Consider the following 20,885-nt stretch of genomic DNA (forward strand, 5'->3'; position numbering starts at 1 on the left):
TGATTGAAAGTAATAATTTGTTTTATCTCTCTGAAAAATGGGGCAGTTTGTTAACTAGCTAATAAGAATTCGGGGCGGTCGTGAATGCCGGCATTCTTCTCGTTACTTCCTTTGGCATACAAATCGGCATTGAGGGGCTTCCTAAGTCTTAACAAGCTGCGCATTTTCACAGCGGCCTGTCAAAAGTCAAAAGCTCAGTTGCAAAGCGCGCGCAGTCGATAGCAGACGTCGTAAATACGGAGGAAATACTAACTAATATCGCACCTAACATCGGAATGCGCGTGAAAAACTTTCAAAATTAGAAACAAAAGAATGGATTGATAAGGCTGTAAAATAATACGCTGTTATTATCATGATGTATGGGTGGGGCATTTTTGAACATTTTTATATTGTTTTGTGATTGTTTGTGTTCGATTAGAAATGGAAGTGGAACAAATAAGTTATATTTTCGGCAGTTTTTCCCGGAGGCGCCAGGCAGAGGACTCGGGGTCTGTTAAGCGCAGGTCCCTCTCCGGAGGGGCGGTGAAGAGGGCCTCCACCCCCGGGGCTGGTGGGGGCGGTGGGGCCGAGGATGAGGGGCAGTTCAGGTGCGCCATGTGCAGGCAGGCCTACGTGGAGCCGAGGGTGCTCCCGTGCCTACATACCTTCTGCACCAGGTGCCTGCAGAGGCTCCACCCCCTCGAGGAGGGGGGCGTGGAAGACGACTCAGATGGTAAACAATTTGAGTTTTTATTTTATAAATTAAATGTGCTTAATACCTTTTATTACTAACATATTAATTGGAAAAAAAAATAATCCATGTAAAATATTTTGTGAGAAGAAAAATATTTAGGGGAAAAAACTGTCACTAGCCCAAGTCTAATTACTATATTCGTTAGTATTTCGTTTTCAATTTCAGAAGTCGTTCCAACTGTTTAAATAAGCATAAATCATGGCTAACGTGCGGCGTACAGCATCGTACCCTCTTTAAGTTGCCTTCATGTCATGTAACACTTCAAGGTAAGGGTGAATAAATAAGGGGAAGCCCTAACACGTGTAGGTATGTAAGTGTAAGTGCCTACCTTGAGCATTTACTTTATTTCAAGCGCTTGATAAGCCAAGCCCGTAGGTACTGGTACCTATTAGTGCTTTCAATCTCGGGATCTCGAGAACCGAGATTGAAAGCTCCCTGTGCTGCGGGATTACGGGACTTTTTTTGGTTTAACGACCTTTATTCAACCGTGGTAGTATTTTTTTATTGGCATATGTCGTTTATTGCACAATATTGACATAGGAGAAAGGTAATAATAATAATAAGTAAATGATTTTGGGGCGGGTTTTATTTATTTTGCTAGAAGTAAGGAAAATTTTATTGAAGTCAGAAAATCATTCAATATTTAGTCTTGTGACATCACTACACCAGGATTATTCAGTCGGACATGTTTTCACTTCATTCAATTTTAGCTAGCAGTAGAAGCATTTTTTTGTCGTGACAATCCCGGGATTGAAAAATTCTGGCACTGTAATCCCGGTTCTGTTAAAATTCCCGGGATTGAAAGCCGTAGTACCAATCTATACTATTATTATACATTAAATTTAAGATACCTACCTCGTATGGATGGAACAAATATTATAGTTCACAATTTCTGAATAATGGTAAAAACTAAAATTGTAAATGCTGTGAGGCAGGCGGAAATGGTTGAGGAATAACAATAATAAGAGTACCTAACTATTCAGATCTAGTTAGCGAACAAGCTTTATCCATTTCAAGCCAATTTTCGATTCTGAATGCCGGTCTGTCACCTATTACCTAATCTAAATTTATCGATACATTTTTGTTATATAAATAGTCGGGGACTCCCGACGAAGAGATACTGTAATGAGATAAGGAGTCGACATAATGCAGTTTTTAATAGTAACAATGTGGTATACAAGTAGTAGTGAACGGTAGAAAAAGTCAGGGACGCTCGAGGAAGACTCAGTATCTCTGCACTGAATTGAGATACGGAGTCGAATAAAAGTCCAACAAAAGTCGAATAAACATAATACAAAAGTCGATAAAGTGAAACAAAGAATTATATAAATAAAGTTCTTCATTTCTTTAGAATAATATTATTTCCACATTAAAAATAGACACAGTTTTCAGGTAAACTAGAATTCACAATCTAAAACTTTACTCCAAACCATTATAACCCCGAGCAACGCTGGGTACACGTCAGATAGTATTATATATAATTGAAAATATTTGTATGTGTCTCTATGATTAATTTGTTGTAAGGTTTCCTTGAAAAATTGTTTCTTCTCACTTGAAAGCCCGCAGTCTTGGTCTAGTGGTCTAGCCTTTTCTAATCATGGTAGTTATTTGGAAGATAATAGATTCTTTGTTGATTATGCGTGTAATATGCAGATTGTATAAAAGAGATAACAGTACCTATATTAAAATGGTTTTACGGATTTTTAAACGCGGGATAACGTAAGCAGCATGCGGGGGTTTATAAATAGCAAACGTTTTAATTGATTTCAAGCGTGGCAGATAAACAAAATGTAACTAATCATTAATTCTCTTCCAAATTGCTTCTCGGCCGTGTAAAATAATTTATATATTCCTCAAACATTTAAGTACATTACTGACTTGTCTTATCGTTGTGGTTATTTGGCGTAAGCTATCATGACAAGCGTGGAAGGTACTCTCTTATTGTCCTAGTCAAAGATCACCATTTAGAATTGAGACGATGCTTGATAGGCTTTAGCCAAGTTTGGTCACCTTTTCTTCCCCTTTTCGCCACCTTATCATCCCTTAAGGAAATTACATGATTCGCCAATGACGTAGGTCTAATTAGCTATGTGACCCCTATCAATTAATCTATTTTTAGTTTGTTTTATAGTTGAAATTAAATCGAATTTAATAACTAATATTTATCGAAGGAAGCAAACACTTTGTGATGTGACATTATATATTAAATATAGCCTAACAGGCTGTTGATATTAATTCAATATAAAAGTGGTGTTTTACAAAGTGTATTTTTTTTCATTTAATAACTAATATTTAATTATTGAAGACAATATTAGTGATTTCTAAATGAAAATCTGGAACAGAAAAATCAGAAAAGATGTCCTAGATGTGACCGTATCCTTTTCTGATTTTTCTGTTTCAGATTTTCATTTAGAAATCACTAATATTGTCTTCAATAATTAAATATTACAATTTGAGGTTTTACTCAATAAAGTTATTCCAAAAAATAAATAGAATTTAATAACGTTATTATTAAGTTCTGAAAATATTTTAGCTTTTATTATTGTGACATCTGTTTCGTCATTCAAGGCCATTATTAAACTATCGCTGTCCACCGTGGTTTAGCACCATTTTGAGTAATATTGATAGAAGAATAAACATAAAATGTAGGTCAGTAGGTCAAATAAATTGGTTATAAGGGCTCATCGAGTGTTTTACACGAGTAGTTACATCATAATATTATACCGATATCCTCTATATTCTTCATGGTAACGTAATACATCTGGATACTTAGATAATAATTGAATAAAACTGAAACCCTCCCGATATAAGAGGATTAGCACAGAATAGATTTCAGCAAAGCGGACGTTGGTGACAAGGATAGCAAGGCAGCCTACACTTACCTGTAATAATTATACATAATACCTATACCTAGTACCTACCTGGCAACCCAGCGAAGCCTCGCATGAACTGGCCTCCTCAAATAGTCTAATACTAACTTATTCGACCTTAATGCTACGAATGAATGCGATTATTTATATTTCAATTTACTTGGAAATAGGTTTCATTAACCATCTATGATGTGAACATGAAAAATAACTGAGGTAAGGCGATAAATAAGGATAAATAAGGGCCAGTCAGGTTAAATGGACTTAATGTGACAATAAAATAAACAAACGATTCACGTATCGTGCATAATTTTTGGGTTATTACGCCGTGTTACGCTTACCCCTTCAACGTCAACGTTTCTGACAGCTCTACTGTGCCCATCATCAGAGCAGATTTATAGATTGTGTTGAAGTGTGTGTTTATGCATGTAGAAGTGATACCATATTGCGCGCGTCAATTTTCTTAGGGCCGGTATTTCATTATAATCATTAGTAAAATTAATGTGGTTTTCGGTGTTTAGTTTTGGTTTGGGTTTCAAGTACCGGATACCAAAAAATAATATTTATATTAAGCTTATCCGCGCCGTGTCTTTTAATAAGATTAATATTAATAGAGACGAGATTAATTTTCTTTTGAAGGGGGAACTGCAACACGGCATAATAACAAAATATAACAAAAAATAATCGCGATAATACTTTTGGCCGTGAAAATCTCAAATCATATCCAACAAACCCTTTGTCTCAAAAACAAAATTTATTTATACTTTTGACCGATTTAGGGACTTTACTTCGTCGGGGCCAAAGTAATAAAATGATGAAAATTAAATTTAAAAAAACAGGTTCAAAAATAAATTAAATAAAAAAAATATATGTTTGTAAGTTCCGTTTCCGGTTCAAGGTGGTCGCCGTCTTAATGTTTCAGTAGAGTTTTTTTTTCAAACCTGAAATCATCGTGTTTATTTTGATTTTCTTGTTCGCATTTTTTCTCAATATTATGACCGTCCTGAAGAAAGTTTGAAAAAATAATTGTCACTGAGATTTGGACAAATTATATAATTCCTTATTTGAAATTTTAAAAAAAATGTTAAGTGAATGAATATCGTTTAAAATTCGGGTATTTTAGTACCTACGTACAAATCTTATGATATCAAAGGAAATTTCGGTTTTGATTTATTAAATAAGGGAAAATTAGAAACATATGTTTTGGACGTCTTCTGTTCACAGAACTACTGAAGTGAAATAAAATTAATCTAAAACTCCGGACGTGCCTTCATAGGTTTGCTTAAAAAATCACTTTTATCGAAGTTTTAATACTGTGATTTTTGTTTGATTCGAATTGATTTGAATAGTTTAGATATTTATATACTGATTTATATATAATTCAGACACATTAAGTTAAAAATATTTTAAGATTTTTCTCTCCGCTTGTTTAACAGAAAAAAAATCGAAACATTTCACCTCATTCTACGGTACTGTCGAATTTGATCAAGACAAACCATATGGCTTTTTTAAAACAATGTTTTATATTTATCACTCCAACTTAGTTATAGGTACGTGCTCATAAGAGCCGGTCCGATAATATAACGAGTGACACATAACACCTGCCTGCATTATGAAGAAAAAACAAATCCATCTCCTGACAGATGCCCGAAAAAACTTTCAGATTGGTAATTAATGTGTTTAGAGTGAATTTCAGTTAATGACAATTTCAGAATCCTAATTTTGTTCTCTTTGACATTTAATCCGGCGGTCCCTGGGCATATTTTTGGAGTAAAACACGTAAGTTATTTTGCAGTCCCATAAGTACGAGTACCCATATATATTATATATTTTAATTTTACAAAAAAAATGTTTCTATCCCACGTCGCCACTGGTGGTACTGCCAAACGTCGCAACGGATCACGTGATACGCCCTCTCTCTCGTATATACGGTGCTGCTAGAATGAGACGGAAACCTAATTCTGTTCTCTGAAATAATATAACAGGGTGTACAAAAAAGTATCCGAAAGAATTTAACCAGCGATTCGAGAGCATATTTGAAGGTAAATCATTTTGCTCTGATATTTTTTCAATTAAAAACAAACAATAATATGTTTCTCTCACATGTCGCCACCTATCGCAATTCGCAACGGATCTCGTGATACGCACTCTGTCTGTGCGGTGCTACAGGAACGAGGCGGAGTGCGTATTACGTGAAGGGCCGGCCCTTAGCCAAACGGCGCCTGGCGCTAGTAAAATCCTAAAGAGCGCTGTGTTAGGTGTTATGCTATTATCAACGCCTTGGCTCCTTGGCGCCTTGGCAAGTTGGCGTTCGGAGCGGACTGCTCCAATTGCGTCTGCGCAGGACTGACCCTCATCACGTGATGCGCTATGTTGTACCAAGTGGCAACGCGTGATAGATTTGTTTTTTTTTTAAAATAATATATACATTTTTAGTCCAAAAATATGCTCAGGTATCGTTGGTTACGGTCTTTCTGGTAAATGCTGATACACCCTATATAGTGAACGATAGTGATATTGTCAATAGAAAAAAAGTTGTTGCCCCCAGTTTTGGATATATGTACAAATTATTAAGTGAGGGGTGCCCTCGAGTGTCTTCAGTTTTGTCGATTCCGAAGTTTACCGATTGGCGGCTAGCATCCATTTATTTTCCGCTGTTGTATGTTGGGCCTAATTTTTTTTAATTTATTAATTTTTCTGTACTACACATTGATCATCAATTTTCTGTATAAGATTTCTTTTTATAAAATACAATTGGGAAGATATACAAAAAAAAAGTTTTAAGGTTATTTCAAGGGTAATTAAATATCGACGTATGAATGTGAATGAGGCAAGGAGCGTGTGCCAAGACCGTGTTGTTCGGAGGTCCGTCCTCTCTGCTTACCCATGCAGAAACGCTGTGATGTTTAGTTAGATAGTAAAATATTTATTTATTAAACGCCATAAAAGGTTTTTACAATAATGTGATACATGAGATTATAAGTACACAGTGGTACATAGGCGAATATTAGTATTACATTTAAGAACACAACAATATGTATACAAAACGACATTGAATGTGATACAGCTGAAATTTTCTTAAGGCATAGAATGCTACAATAATAGAATGCTACAATATACCTACTATTTTAGAAATTTCATTCAATAGCACCATTCCTCTTTTCATGTTATGCTGTGCTAGAACATTTGTTCTGCCGTGTGATATCTTGAACAAGTCGTGGTGATGACTACAGTAGTATAAGTATGTATAAGCCATAACAATCCAAGGACATTTAGGACGGGTTGTTTTACAGGATTTGAACAATTCATCAAATTTCAAAGTCGATTTTCAAGTTCTGTGAAGGTTTTATTCAAGTTCTGTTTTTTATATAATTACTGGACAGTTGTTTCACAATACTGAAATAATTACAGAACTTTTATAGAACCTTCACAGAACTTGAAAATCAACGACTGATGACGACGACGAGCGTTCCATAAAATATCATCACTAAAAAAAAGAAAAGACATTTATTTATCCCACCAAAAAAATACCTTCTGGAAAACATTCATTTTCACTGTTATGAGTACGAAACACACGATCAAACCAACTATTCCACACTCAAAAATCAACTACGCACTATACAATACTATCTTTTCAGCCGCTGATATTTTCCATTTGTCCTCAAGTCAATTTACAATGTATATTGGAAAAAAAAATATATAATTGTTACCCTCTACTCCTGCCGGATCCTGCCGAATATGTTGTTTTCTTTGAACATTATCTTTTATAACATTAGAACATTATCTTATCATTATATTTATCTTTGAACATTATTTTATGATGTAAATATGTATTATTTTTTATATGGGTAATTAGTTTACATTGTCTATCAATATACTTTTAATCTGTGTTTCATTTAAATATTTTCTTTTTCTATCAACTAAACTTTATGTTTTTCTGTATATAATGTGAATTTCATTTCACTGGTTCATGCAAACATGTAATTTGTAATTATTTCAATAAAATATGCAAAAGGTGGTTCATCGGACACGCCGGATTTAATTTTGAAATGAAACATCATAAATTATTATTTAATTAGGAAAATTTTATTGATTTATAAAGTTGACATTATCGAATACGATGTCGGTCAAATGGCCGCCTCGTCTGTGCTGCATTGATGTATATTAGTCTATGCTGGCATACTTTGGGCTCTTTTAATAGACCTTGCATTTTTGCATAGATCTTGGACTTTACAATACTCCAGGGGAAAAAAATCGCATGGCGTCAAGTCACCAGAACTGGGCGGTCAATTAACGTCACCATTTTTGGAAATCACACGACCAGGAAAACCACATTTCTTCGAGGTTCAATTCGTCCAATTGATCCTACAAAAAAATTGATATCATGGGCACGATATCGTATTTCATTTACATTTACATTTAATTGGTAATTTATTTATTTAAATTTAAATCCGGCGTATCCGATGAACCACCCTTTATAACTGTTTCATTCCCTGATAAACTAAAATAAAAAATCAGCACATCTCACATGTGGGCGACATGGGTGTGTTGTCAATTATTTTCTCTGCCCAATGGTTTCCCACTTAACTGTGGAGAGTGATCTCGACAACCTTCGTGTTGCTTTTAATCCACTCATTCTTATTTCTTCATAAAATGTTATTTATTTATTTTTGCTTGGAGTTATTTAGGCAGTTAGATAGATAGGTACTACGTGGAAAATAGAGCAATAGTTGACAGTATGAATAAAATACCATTTTTTAAAATAATTATTTACATAGTTACTAGGTACAGCTCTGTCGAGTTACTAATTCCTCACTTGTCTCCATAATAAATCAGATGTTTTGATACTAGACAGAGGCCCATTTCCTGCGCCGTGTTTACACGAGCCTGCGATAGAGTCCGCGGCTTTTATAGCCCATACCATATAGCCCGCATCGCCTTGCCCAGAACATGTTCAGAATGTAAACAATCGTGTTTTCATTGGACAGGGAACATACTAACTAAATATTGCCCCCATTTCGCTTGATATCTGGATTAATAAACGCTTTGGAAATATGGAAATAAAAAATAAACACTCGTCTGATAGATGAAGAAAGTTTATTTTTGAAGATAAAAGTTACCGATACAATTTTGTCCAAATATTATAAGAGTCTTTTTAGATTCGTATGTTTTCTGTGATATATTTTTAACACCCTAATGTTAGACTATTACATTAAAACACCCAGTAGAAAAGGTAAACCTGGAATTTCGAAAAAAGTTGTTTATCTTTTTACTTATATCATCGTGTACAATCAAGTTAACACGCTTTATTCCCGGACACCCTGTATACTTACCCCTAAACATTTACTGTGTACCACATCTTTATCTTAAGTTAGATTATTTTATTTTCATCATATAAAATACTTACATATATTTTTTGGCATTCCAATATTGTATTTATTTATAGGTACATTAGGGTGGTTACAAAAAATCAATGTTGGATTTTTTTGTGCTGACCCCCCTAAAAGCTGCCAATTAGCTAAAAAATGAGATTGGTGAAGTTTCAGTTCAATTGGATAAGGTTAACCTGTGCCTCATCAAGGTTGAAGTTTAACCTTCTATAATTTTGTTTTTATTTTTATAAAATACCTAACAATATTGCAAGATTTAATTACATGTGCTGTCCAGATTTTGCTTTATTTATTTTCTCAATTGGTACATAAAAAGGGTATAGTTAAAACTGTTTTCAAAGTAAATACAGCACAATCCAAATTGAAAATGATGGATTTACGAGAAAAGAAATGCAAAAAGGTATAAAAAACAAGAGGAAATAATGTTCAAAGTTTTATTATTTAAAATATACAAAAGAAAGCATTATGAAAGAAAGAAGTTATTATTGTTATTATTTAAATTTACAATTAATTATCAGATTAAGGTGGTAATGGCTTACATAACGTGGCTTTTGAAGAGTCGGGAAAAAATTTTCGACATTCCGATACAACTTGTAACAGAAACTGTCGTGGTTCTTCGTCTTTTGTCAAACAGGAATTGAAGTCTTGGATTAATTTTACCCCTCTTTCAGCTGTGTCATTGACAACCTTGAAACCGTTCACTATTTTTTTTGCTTTTAAATAATGTGTATTTTCACACCATATATTAGGATCCATATTTAAAAATTCTGTATCAATTTCAAATCTTTTGAAAAAATTTAGAGTTTGATGAGAAACAAAAAAAAATCGATATCTTTGTCCAATAAATTATCCACCTGATGGAGACTGAGTTTTGCTTTCACATCCCTATCACATGTTTGATCTTCAATTGGAATTAATTGTAGACTTTTTACAGCCATGCTTGTTTTGGAAACTTTTTTCTAAATTTTCATCGAAGAAAGAAAATGCGACTTGCTCAGAATTGAGGTACCACAGATGATTTATCATTTTAGACAGTTCCTTGTCTGCAAGTTCTTTATCGATTTCTCTGTGTTTTACAAGAGATTTTAAAAATTGTAGGTCTTGGTTGGGGGCCAAAGTGGGTTTGAGGGCGTTAAACCACGCTTTTACATAAATGTATTAAAAATAAACAAATGTCAGTGATAACTTTTTTTCTAAATTTGTTAATGTAAATTGATCCCTGAAAAGATATATTTTGATACAATAAATGGCCTTTGCCATCCATCTAGCGTGATGAATGGTACCAGGTAAAAAAGTATCTTTTGGGGGAGTACGTCCTAACACAACTAACGAAAGTTGAATTAATTCTTTGTAATCATCCCTTGGCTGTTGGTTTTTTTAATTGTTCTGTAAGAAAAATTGATATTTCATCTGAATTCCCTATTTTATATCTAATATTTTTATCTTCAATAGCAGTTTTGTATTTTGTCTCGTCTAGCTTTGACCACCCAGTCTGAAAGTTTTTAAAAATATTTGAGTGGGGTCCAGTAGTTGTGCCAATTTTTAAATCAAAAACTGATTTGAGAATAATTTCTAAAATATGGTGGCGAACGAGGTGGTGACTAATAATTGCTCCAACAAAACGCAGGTTCCGTTGAAGCGACCAGTATTTACCGCAGTGGTATCAAAACACATTGCCTGGATTTTCTCAACTGCCCCCCACTCTTCAACTGCTGAAAATACAGCTTTTGCTTGGAACTCCTATCGACTGTTCTTCATCCCCACAACTAATCAAAACCGCTACCTTTTCTACATTTTCTTTACTCAAAATATCTGGAAGTAATTTTCCGTCCCAGTGCACAGCAGCTCCTTCTAAATCGGAATTTTTCAATCTATGTTTGATAAGCTCATAACTATAAACCAGATAATAAACATTAACTTGCAATTCCTAAAAACATTTATAAAGTTGAAAAAAATGTTTGTTTAGTGTTTTATTATATATTATATTATTTTATTAAATATGATGTTGTTAATTATATTGTTTAATAATGTATAACATTCAAAGGAAACAAAATTTGGTCAAAAGAGATTAAATTAAGTTTTTTTTTTTGCAAAAAATCGTTTTTTCATATTTAATCTCGATGAGGCACGGGTTAACATTATCCAATTGAGCTAAAACTTTACAAATCTTATTTTCTAGACAATTGGCAAATATTAGGGGGGTCAGGCCGGCGCGGCATTAGGATGAAAATATTTTTTCACCTTATACCTTGTAACCACCCTAAGGTACATGTTACATGATTAATACATTTATTTAGAGCGAAGATACATTAGAGCACCATACTAGGCAGCTGCCTGTTTCATGGTGACCAATGGAGGATAGTTAGTTTGAATTTAAGTGTAGTGTAAACATATTTTGGTAGAATTGTAAAAAAATAAATAAAATTGGTAACAAATGTTTTCAATAACTCAGAAAATTGCTAAAGTTTTCTTTAAAACAAACACAAATATATAAAGTAGTACACATATGTACATACATACATACACATACACACGCACATATATACGTACATACATGCACACATACATATATATACTTGCATATATGTATCTTCTTCCTCACACATGTAAACAATATGTATATACTATACTAAATTACTTAAACACGATTTCATTTTGCTTTGTTATTTACATGTTTTTCTATTTACTATCCTTACTTACCTACTCAATTATAATTTCTCATTTTACAGTTTATGTCTTATACTGTAAGTTATATTATGTAAGAGCTTTAATGATACAAATAAATAAATGATTTGACAGACGTTTCTAACTAACATGACAATGTATTATCTAGTCCCGAATGGTTAAAATATTCGTATGGCACTTTTTTCTTCGTTTTGCAGTTTCCACCAACGAGAAGACGGAGGTGTCGGGCTCCGGCTCGGGTTCGGGTTCCGGGGGCTCGGGGTCCGCGGGCTCGGGCTACGAGAGCGAGCCGCGGGACACGTCCTCCGACGGAAGCTGGAACGCCAAGTGCGGCGCCGACAAGCACAGGAGCCCCAGGCACTTCGTTATTACTAAAAAGGTGACTAATAATATGCTAACTGCTAAAAAAAACTATTCTTGATAACACGTCAGACACAGAGAAATTGCCGACACCGTCGGCTCAAGAGACAAACTCCACATTACTTAAAAAAACTGTTCAACGCATTCTCCATGTGTCCCTAGTATAGATCAGAACTACGTCCCTAGTATAGATGGATATACTATAATAATAATAATAATGATTGGATAATTTGTAGAGCGCCGTTTTTGTGAAAAATCACCTCAAGAGCGCCGTACAATTTATTTCCTAGGATCTACATTTGTTATTTAGACCAACTGTGCCAACACGAGGTTCGTCATCCGTTCAGATATATGTCTGCCGCCAATATAGCGCTGACATGTGTCTGCTGCCAATAAAGAGCGCTGACACAACATCCTCACATAGATAACAAACCTTGGCAGCACCGCTGTGACGTTCGACGAAGACAGAAGATGGAGACTTGTTATTGTGATAGTTCGTGCTTTGTAGCATATATGGCTCTAGTGCTAGTAGCTTATAAAATTTAAAGAGTCATCTAAGAAATGTCTCTAGTTTATAGGTTCGACCCTCCAATTCAGAACCGAGGTGAGCTAGGAATAATCATAGTTAGCATTAAGTTGGTTTCTACCAACATAGAGAGTATGAGAGCAAAACAGAGATGACAATGGCCTACACACTTGACACATTGACGCCTATCGCCAACTCTTCCGGCTACAAAGGTATTGTAGCGCTTCGGAGAAGTTTCAAGAGGGACGAGTGTACTTTTGAGCATTTTCCGCATAGAAAATTATGGCGCAGACTTTTATTATATGAATAGTACCGCACAAGATTCCAAACGGTTCCAAACCATCTGGAGTGGATGCCATCCCCAATTCAGATATGTTGTTAGTCTGAAGGGATGGAAAATTAAGGAGATAGGGAAGAGAAAGGTTCAGAATAATGTGCTCATTCAACAAAATTATCTTCAATTCTTAAGCCTGTCTTAATTGAATCCCTCTGATCGTGATAATTTAATATCATATTTTGAAGATACAGAAATCTATAAACTAAATCTTCGTGAATCGCTATGATATTGTATAACTTTATAATTTTCTCCAATAGATATTCCGAGGCCCTCCGATTCTGGGTTGTCCAATCTGCGGAGCGGAGTGCCCCCTGGGCCCCTCAGGGGTGCTCGGCCTCCCACCACACTTCCTGTTGCAGCATCGCATGCTGGTGGCCGACCTGCACAGGGACCCCTCGAGGCTGCTCTGCGACATATGCACCGAGGATGTACCGGTAAAACTAAATCACTAAAATCATGTCACCAGCGCTGAAAACTTTCAACAACGAAATCCCTGAAACTTTCAGATTGAAACTATTGAACGTAGGACAAGCTGTGTGAATCAACAAAATTTTAAACATTTGGTTATTTCTTAGAAGGTTAGAATGGTTCATACTCTATCATATTTCACTTCCACAAGTCTTCCGTTCATTTATGATGTGCTTAAAACGATAACAATCTGACCTATGCTTTTCAGCTGATCTCAATATGATCAGAAGTTAAAATCGTGGTATACCTAACGAGATCCGTGCAAAGGTCATTTTTTGCATTAACTAAACGCGGGAGGTCCTGAGGAAAATAAATTCCCTCAGACGTACGTCATCTTTGGGGATGCTGTGTGGCGGGTCTTTTTTAAAGATAAGAAGGTGAAGGTGTTGAAGAGACCCATGTTGTATGAGAAAAGAAACACAAAGGCCGGCAAATCGTTCCCTAGCTATATATATATATAAGCAATAATTAGTCGCCTGAAATATTAATACAAATTGAAAATATCTCCCGAGTAAAAATAAATGCCGCCAACGGGAACTGAACCCGTGCCTTCTGATGTCTGATAGTAAATATTGAATCATTTGGCGGGTTGGAAATAAGTCGACATAGCTCAGTGGTTACAGAGCACCTGACCGGACATCAGAAGGCACGGGTTCAATTCTCGTTGGCGGCATTTGTTTTTACTTGGGAGATATTTTCAATTTGTATTAATATTTTAGGCGACTTTTTTTATTTGTTATTAATTATTTGTTAAGGCTTTATACCAAGAACAAACAAAAAGATTAAACAATAAAATAAGTAACATTGACATACGAGTATTCTCACTTTCAATTTATGCATTCAATAACTCGTTACAAAACGCCACAGTATTTTGTATTATTTCTTAACAATTAAAATATAATTCGAATTGATTTTTACCCTTACCAAGTAAAATCTTCACACTCTGTTCTGCCTTCAACATTGTAACATCTCCGTTTGTTTGTTTTGAGTTTCAGCAGAAAAACTAACTTTTTTTGTAACTAATGAATTCTTAAGCTTTGTTGCTTTAATAATAATAATAATAATAATATTTGGATTATTTATAAAGCGCCGTTTTTGTGCAAAATCACCTCAAGGGCGCTGTACAAATATATAATACACTTTTACAATGCTCTGCTAACTAAATATGGAGATAATATAGAGTACAATACTTACTTGGTAGGTCACTTGAGATTAACACTTAATTAACATTAACTAATTGTTTATTAGCGAAATTTAGATACAGGATTTAGGACATAATTGGAAAATTGGATATAATTGGATTTTCTCTCAGGAATGGTATATTTAATTTAAGGATACGACAGCTTAAAAAGGTAAGTCTTTAGTTTAGACCTGAATTCTGTTGGACTTGTTATGGATCTTAGTTCCGGAGGGAGTTTATTCCAAGTTTTCGGCCCAGATGCTCCGAAAGCGCGATCACCAAACTTAGTATTTGACTTGCTCTTCGGTTCCATCAGTCTTCCTACAGTTGATGATGTTGCTGATCTATGAGTTGACCAGTGGCGGATCCAGGGGGGGGGTCACGGTGGTCATGACCCCCCCCCTGGGACCCAGCCCAGGGGGGGTCATGACTACCTAGGTCCTGGGCCCATCCAGGACCTAGGTGGACCACCAATTAAAATTGTTAAACATAATGTTTTTATATATTTTTTGTCACAATATAAATTTTATTTAAGTACTTTCAATATTTAATTAATTTAATATAATACTTTGTTTGACGGCAAACGCATTATTCGGGAACGAACGCATCGAAAATTCGAATGTTACCGCGTCACCGCGCACCGCCACCGGCGCGCGCTTCGGCCGCCACCTTTCATATTATTATGACACATTTTGTGTAACCACGTGTGACGCTTGCGCGATATTTGCATTTGATATTTGTTTGCCGGGTTTGAACACGCGATCTCCGGATCGCTAGCTGGCAGCCTTTCCCCTCTACCATGGAGGCCGTCGAAATTTTACTTTTTGTTTTAAAATAATATATATTGTATTCGTTTTAATTATGCTCTTTTTGGAATAAATTCAGCATAGGTAGATGCAAGTTATTTATTTTCACCGTTTTTTTTTAAGTCTATGTATCCATAAATTGATGTATCTAATGTAGAATATTTTCATTTGAGAAATTTTAGGTTGACGAATATAATGCTTAAATTCAGTATCGGTAGATCAGAGTTAATATTTTATAAGAATAATTTTTAAATATATGTAGCTGTGAGCTGTTCCTTGAAAATGTCTAATACTGAGATTTGTTTGCCGGGGTTCGAACCCGCGATATCTATTGTATTTGTTTTAATTATGCTCTTTTAGGATAAATTCAGAATAGCTAGATGCAAGTTATTTATTTTAACCTTTTTTTTAAGTGTATGTATCCATAAATTGATGCATCTATTGTAGAATATATTTAAACCTAGCTGTGAGTTGTTCCATCATCATTTCTAATATTGAGATTGGTTTGTTGATTTGTTTCCAAAAAATTTATTTGTAAATAAATTTTACAAAAATTTTAGATGTGGAAATTTGATAAAGTGTATGTAAATTTGATAAAAGTACATATACCTAGTTTTGTAAAAGAACGTATTAGTTACATTTTTTTAATATATATACATATTATATTCAACTTAATCAAGTTTCTTTTTATTAATATTTATATGTACCTATTAATAATTCACTTTCAGAATATTTTTGTTTGAATTGTCAATAAATAAAATCAATTCAAATTTTATAAATATTTACTTTTATTAGCGTTCCCCATAGTTTGAGGATTGTCGATAATATTGACTACGCTGCCGGCTCGGCCGCTGCTGGCAAAATAGAATGGACGGTATTCATCCACCAGGTAACAAGGTATTAACAAGCGTATGGAAGCATCGGCGAACGAATATCTCGCAGGGCGCTTCTTACGTATTGCAAGCACCGCGTCATGGCAACAATATTTATTTCAAATTACTTGCCTCGTGCAAATCAGGCCAAAATATGACGGTGCAAGGCGCTCGGTTTTAAAATTTATAAAGCACAAGAATCGAAATATTTCCAGCGTTTATATTCCTCTTAAATATGGAAGTACAGTACTTACATTTATTAATAACATTTGCTGCACACGATTGGTCCTAAAGGAGTTCAAATTTTTAATTCATTCGGCCTCACTATTGAGAAGAGCACGCTGGAAGGCATTATTCTACTCTTCGATAGACTGGATAGACACTTCATACCTACAGTGAATATTACAGTGGAACGATTCAAATTCTTTACCAGGAAGCAAAGAAATAACGGTCAACAAGCTGTTATTATTTGTCTATTTTGTCGTGACAAGCAAAGTGTTACAATAATAATGTCGAGTCAAATTCTGCAAATGCAGAATGCTACGGATATGGTTGGCGAGTGGAAACGTTTTAAGCAATCATTTCTTTTATATATGTAGTGGTACGCAACTACTTCATTCGAACGAAATTCTAGAAGTCTCGATTGTTCCAAACAAACTTCTTGGATGTTCTTTTATTTATTTGTTTGGAAAATTCTAGATAGCAACCAAATTGTTCCAGAAGCTTCTTCACCTTTTAAAATCGACAGCATGAAGAAGTCAGTCAGTCATCAATCTGCCATCAGTTAACAAGGTGCTCAACGAGTGATAATCCGCGCACCTCACTTGCGCGAAGGAAATTCTTCCCGGCTCTCATCATGGACTCCATCGGGACATCATCATAGCGCTTTGGCCCAGATCGCCGTTCCTGGCCAACGCTACATGGATTACAGCGCCCTGGTTCCAGCGTCTCCGACCAGCGCTTCATCCATGCACCATGACCACCACGAGGACACGTAGCATCCTCACTGGTCTACTCAGCTCCCTTTCAACCTCCTACAAGGTCCATCGCACCTTCAGCATTCTCGTCAGCACTGGAGTACTGATTGCCAAGATCGCCAGTGCCTGACAGACAACGAGTCCGGTCACCAGCGCCCGGCGTCGACTCACAGACCCGCGCTTGACCAGCCATCACAGCCAGCATCCGGAGAATACAACATCTGTCCAACGTTATCTCATCACGGCTACCTGACTCCTCAAATAAACACTCTGACCTTCACAACATCTTTCATTCCGTGCCTCCTCATCAGATCTCCAAATATATGATGGCGAATAACTACAATGAGGAAAAGGAAATTCAAAAAGTTTCAAGATTCCTACACACAATACTATGTTGAAGACACACCTGACACCATGTTATATTGTGGTGAAATAAGAACACGATTAATAATTGTAATCTGTACTGTATTGGTTGACAATTGACATTACACGAGCCTACGCCGCCCGGGCTTGCGGAGCAAAAGACAATCTTAAGGCGGTGTCTAGTAATTTATCAATTCGAAATAATGAAAATATTATTACGCAATACGGTAAATATGATGTTCTTAGCCGGTAAAAAAATATTATATATTTTTATTAATTATACAGACTTAGCATTTATCAAAATTAAATCAGAAATATGACCTTTTTATGGCCGTCCTTTCGTATTGTTCAAAAAATATTTTAATTTTTGAATATCCTCAAAAAATACCCTGAAGGTTTTTCTTCAAGACTTCGTTCAGAAATAAAAAAAAATAAAAAAATAAGGTTGTGGTATAATTATTTCCTAGGCACTATCTTTAATGTTTTTGTAAATGCGGTTTACTAAACTTTGGTTAAATTTATTCTAAAAAAAGGAACGAGGAATAGTTTCTATTATTTTTGTCCACTTTTTAAAATTATTTTCACATTTTTAAATTACCATTTGTTTAAGAGTTTCGAGTTTATTAAAATAATAAATTATGTTGCCGTAAAGTGGCGACATTAATTCAGCTACTACGGCAGAAATTAGAACTGAAGGCTTATTTTTAAATATGTCAACAGATGGCGTTAATCACGGAACGACCCTTGGAATTTTCAACAAAATCTTGCGTGTCATCAGTCAGCGAAGATAATACCTACTTGTATATACGAAGAAGTTTGCCAGTATTTTTTTATAAATTGACGAACGGTCTTGCTGTGCACGTGTTTATACATGTGTTAGTTTTCGACGTGGACATGCGCACACACACTTGTGTATATTATGTAAATATGTTTTGTCATTGATTTTGAGGACAGGCATCAGAGATGTTCATCGAGTTAGGTTGATACGATTCGTCTTCACAATTTTTTATTGTATAAGTAAAATAATATTACATTTATTGTGAGGTGTGCTTAGCTGATTCTTATTTGGTACATGCTATATACGTTCATAATTTTTATTTCAAATTTAATGTACTTTACATACGATTTTTATATATTGAAGTGAAACTTCTTTACGCGCGTTATGCATTTTCGAGGACCGGAGTAAAACCGACTCATGACCGTCAAGTGACTCAAGGCCGATAACGCGACTAATTACCCTCGCAGACGTGCGTGACAAGTTTTTTTTAGTAAAAAACACAGCCGTAAGTGAGTTTTTCAAAATTTAAAATTGCGCGGGACAAGTCAATTGAGGAGTACACGTCGTATACGCGGTTCTCGTCGCGCGAGATACCTCTCCTCGTGGTCTAGAGGCAGAGAGTTCGACACTCGTTATGCAGGACCCGGGTTCGAATCCCATATTTTTATAATTTTTATTTTTTTTTATCACATGCTACTTATAAATATGTGAATTTATAAGTAGCAATTTAGTAGTAATTTATTTTTACTTGTGTCATGAAATTGTTTTTAATAAAGCATTACATATTATTTACTTAGGCACCGTTGTTTTCTTCTATGATCCTTATTAAAAAAAGCTTACAAAAAGCATTTTTTTTGTTATCCTTCAAAACATACATTTTTTACTCTTGAATAGTCTTCAAGTACGTTTTTTATTACGGTCAGAGCACATTGATGTACCTACCTATTGTATTTTTTGTGTCAGCGCGGAGCCTTCTGCAGTGGGAAAGTGTTTTAAAAAATCAAATAACAACATGCAATATAAGTCACTTATAATTAGTGACATCTTACGAATTTCAACAGAACTTTTTTAGTACAGAACTGTCTTTAAATGGCTAGTGAAACCTAGTTCCTCCGCTGGGGGGCATTGTTGTAGTTTCGTTCTGAACAGGGTACCTATTATACTTGGCCTTAATGATATACCTAGTGTTACCATATCCAACAATACCTACTTTTTTCTTGTATATATTATTATCAAAATTAAATTATAACTTCTTGTAACTGTAACTGACCGGACCTAAGTCCTCCATCACAACACAAGCAAGCATTTTCGGCTTTCTGTGGTGGTGGTAGGAGTTATTGTTGGGTTATTCGTAACCCGGGAATGTTTGTCTTTCTTTAAAAAAAAAAAAAAAAAACTTGACCACGACTACGTGACCCCCCCCCTGGCGCCAAAGCTGGATCCGCCCTTGGAGTTGACTGACTCAGACCAGTGTTTTCCGGAACGCATAGTTCAGAGATGTAGGGTGGGGCCATTTCATTGATGGATTTAAACACCATCCAGCACAATTTTTACTTTTGTAAATACATTTATTACATACGCAGATTGTTTATAACGTATATTGTTTTGACGCTTATAGGTAAATATTCTGTTTGCGTTTCTAAATAATAAATAAAGAAATAGTTGAATAAGGACAGCAAACCACCAACCTGAAGCTTGTGCTCTAAACATTACAATCCGTCGCTGATCGTAAATGAAACTAATTATCGATTTAATGGTCGTGACGGAGTTTGAAAACCCCAACAATAGTAAATAGAGGTATATTGATTTGTTCTATACAATCCATCCATTCTATAATATGATGTTTCCCATAGATCCATAAACGAGCATCACTTTCCGCTTTAATTTCCAAGGTATATTTGTAAACTTATTCAGACGTCAGTGGTAAACAGCACGATGAAGAAACACTAACAGAAATGACCCAAAATTATTCCTTTTGATTCCTTTCTCTGATCTCAAAATGATGAGTTTATCTTATACCTGCTTTTCATCGAGCATATAAAAGATTTGACTTTTGACTTGTTATTATGAACAGCCCAAAACATGCTGATTGGTGAATCCATCATGATACCCTGTCAAGATATTCAGTTAACCCCTCTAGCGTTTGAAGGCCATATATGACCGGGCGTCCAAATTTTATAAAAGTTTTATTACCTTTTTTTCTATCATGCGGAAATACTTAATTTTTTTGACATTGGAAAGAAAAATAATAATTCCTTCCAGTTTGTCTCAAATATTTATAGTTACTGGAATCTATTAACAAAATCCTAAAAATATCCAAAAATTAATAAATTCATGTTTCGCGCCGCTATCATAACAATCGCTTTAACTTTTAAAAAAATTTCTCATTCTTAATTATATACAGGAATGCCCTAGTGAGATGTGCAGAGTACGTTTTTTTATTTAAAACTGGTTTTTTTTTAATAAATAAATAAATAAATTATATGAACGATAGTAAATAAATTTTCTTACAAACTCCCAAACAAAACGAATGTGATTTTGAA

General features: G+C 35.0%; 1 protein-coding gene across 4 annotated transcripts in view; it reads left to right on the forward strand.

Annotated features, from left to right (window-relative positions):
• Positions 1–20,885, forward strand: part of LOC149424143 (E3 ubiquitin-protein ligase TRIM45-like) — a 43,110-nt gene that overhangs the window by 12,547 nt on the left and 9,678 nt on the right. For 2 of the 4 annotated variants that reach the window (XM_089651297.1, XM_089651299.1), the window contains exons 2-4: positions 456–712; positions 11,873–12,054; positions 13,156–13,332. In XM_089651297.1, the coding sequence (XP_089507423.1) occupies positions 456–712; positions 11,873–12,054; positions 13,156–13,332 (616 nt within the window). Of the gene's footprint in view, positions 1–219; positions 713–11,872; positions 12,055–13,155; positions 13,333–20,885 lie in introns of those variants that run through there. The other 2 variants (XM_089651298.1, XM_089651296.1) reach the window with 1 other exon arrangement.

The sequence above is a fragment of the Hesperophylax consimilis genome, chromosome 4 (genome assembly GCF_061612785.1).
Source record: "Hesperophylax consimilis isolate HC1 chromosome 4, BYU_Hcon_1.0, whole genome shotgun sequence".
NCBI classification, from domain to species: Eukaryota; Metazoa; Arthropoda; class Insecta; order Trichoptera; family Limnephilidae; genus Hesperophylax; species Hesperophylax consimilis.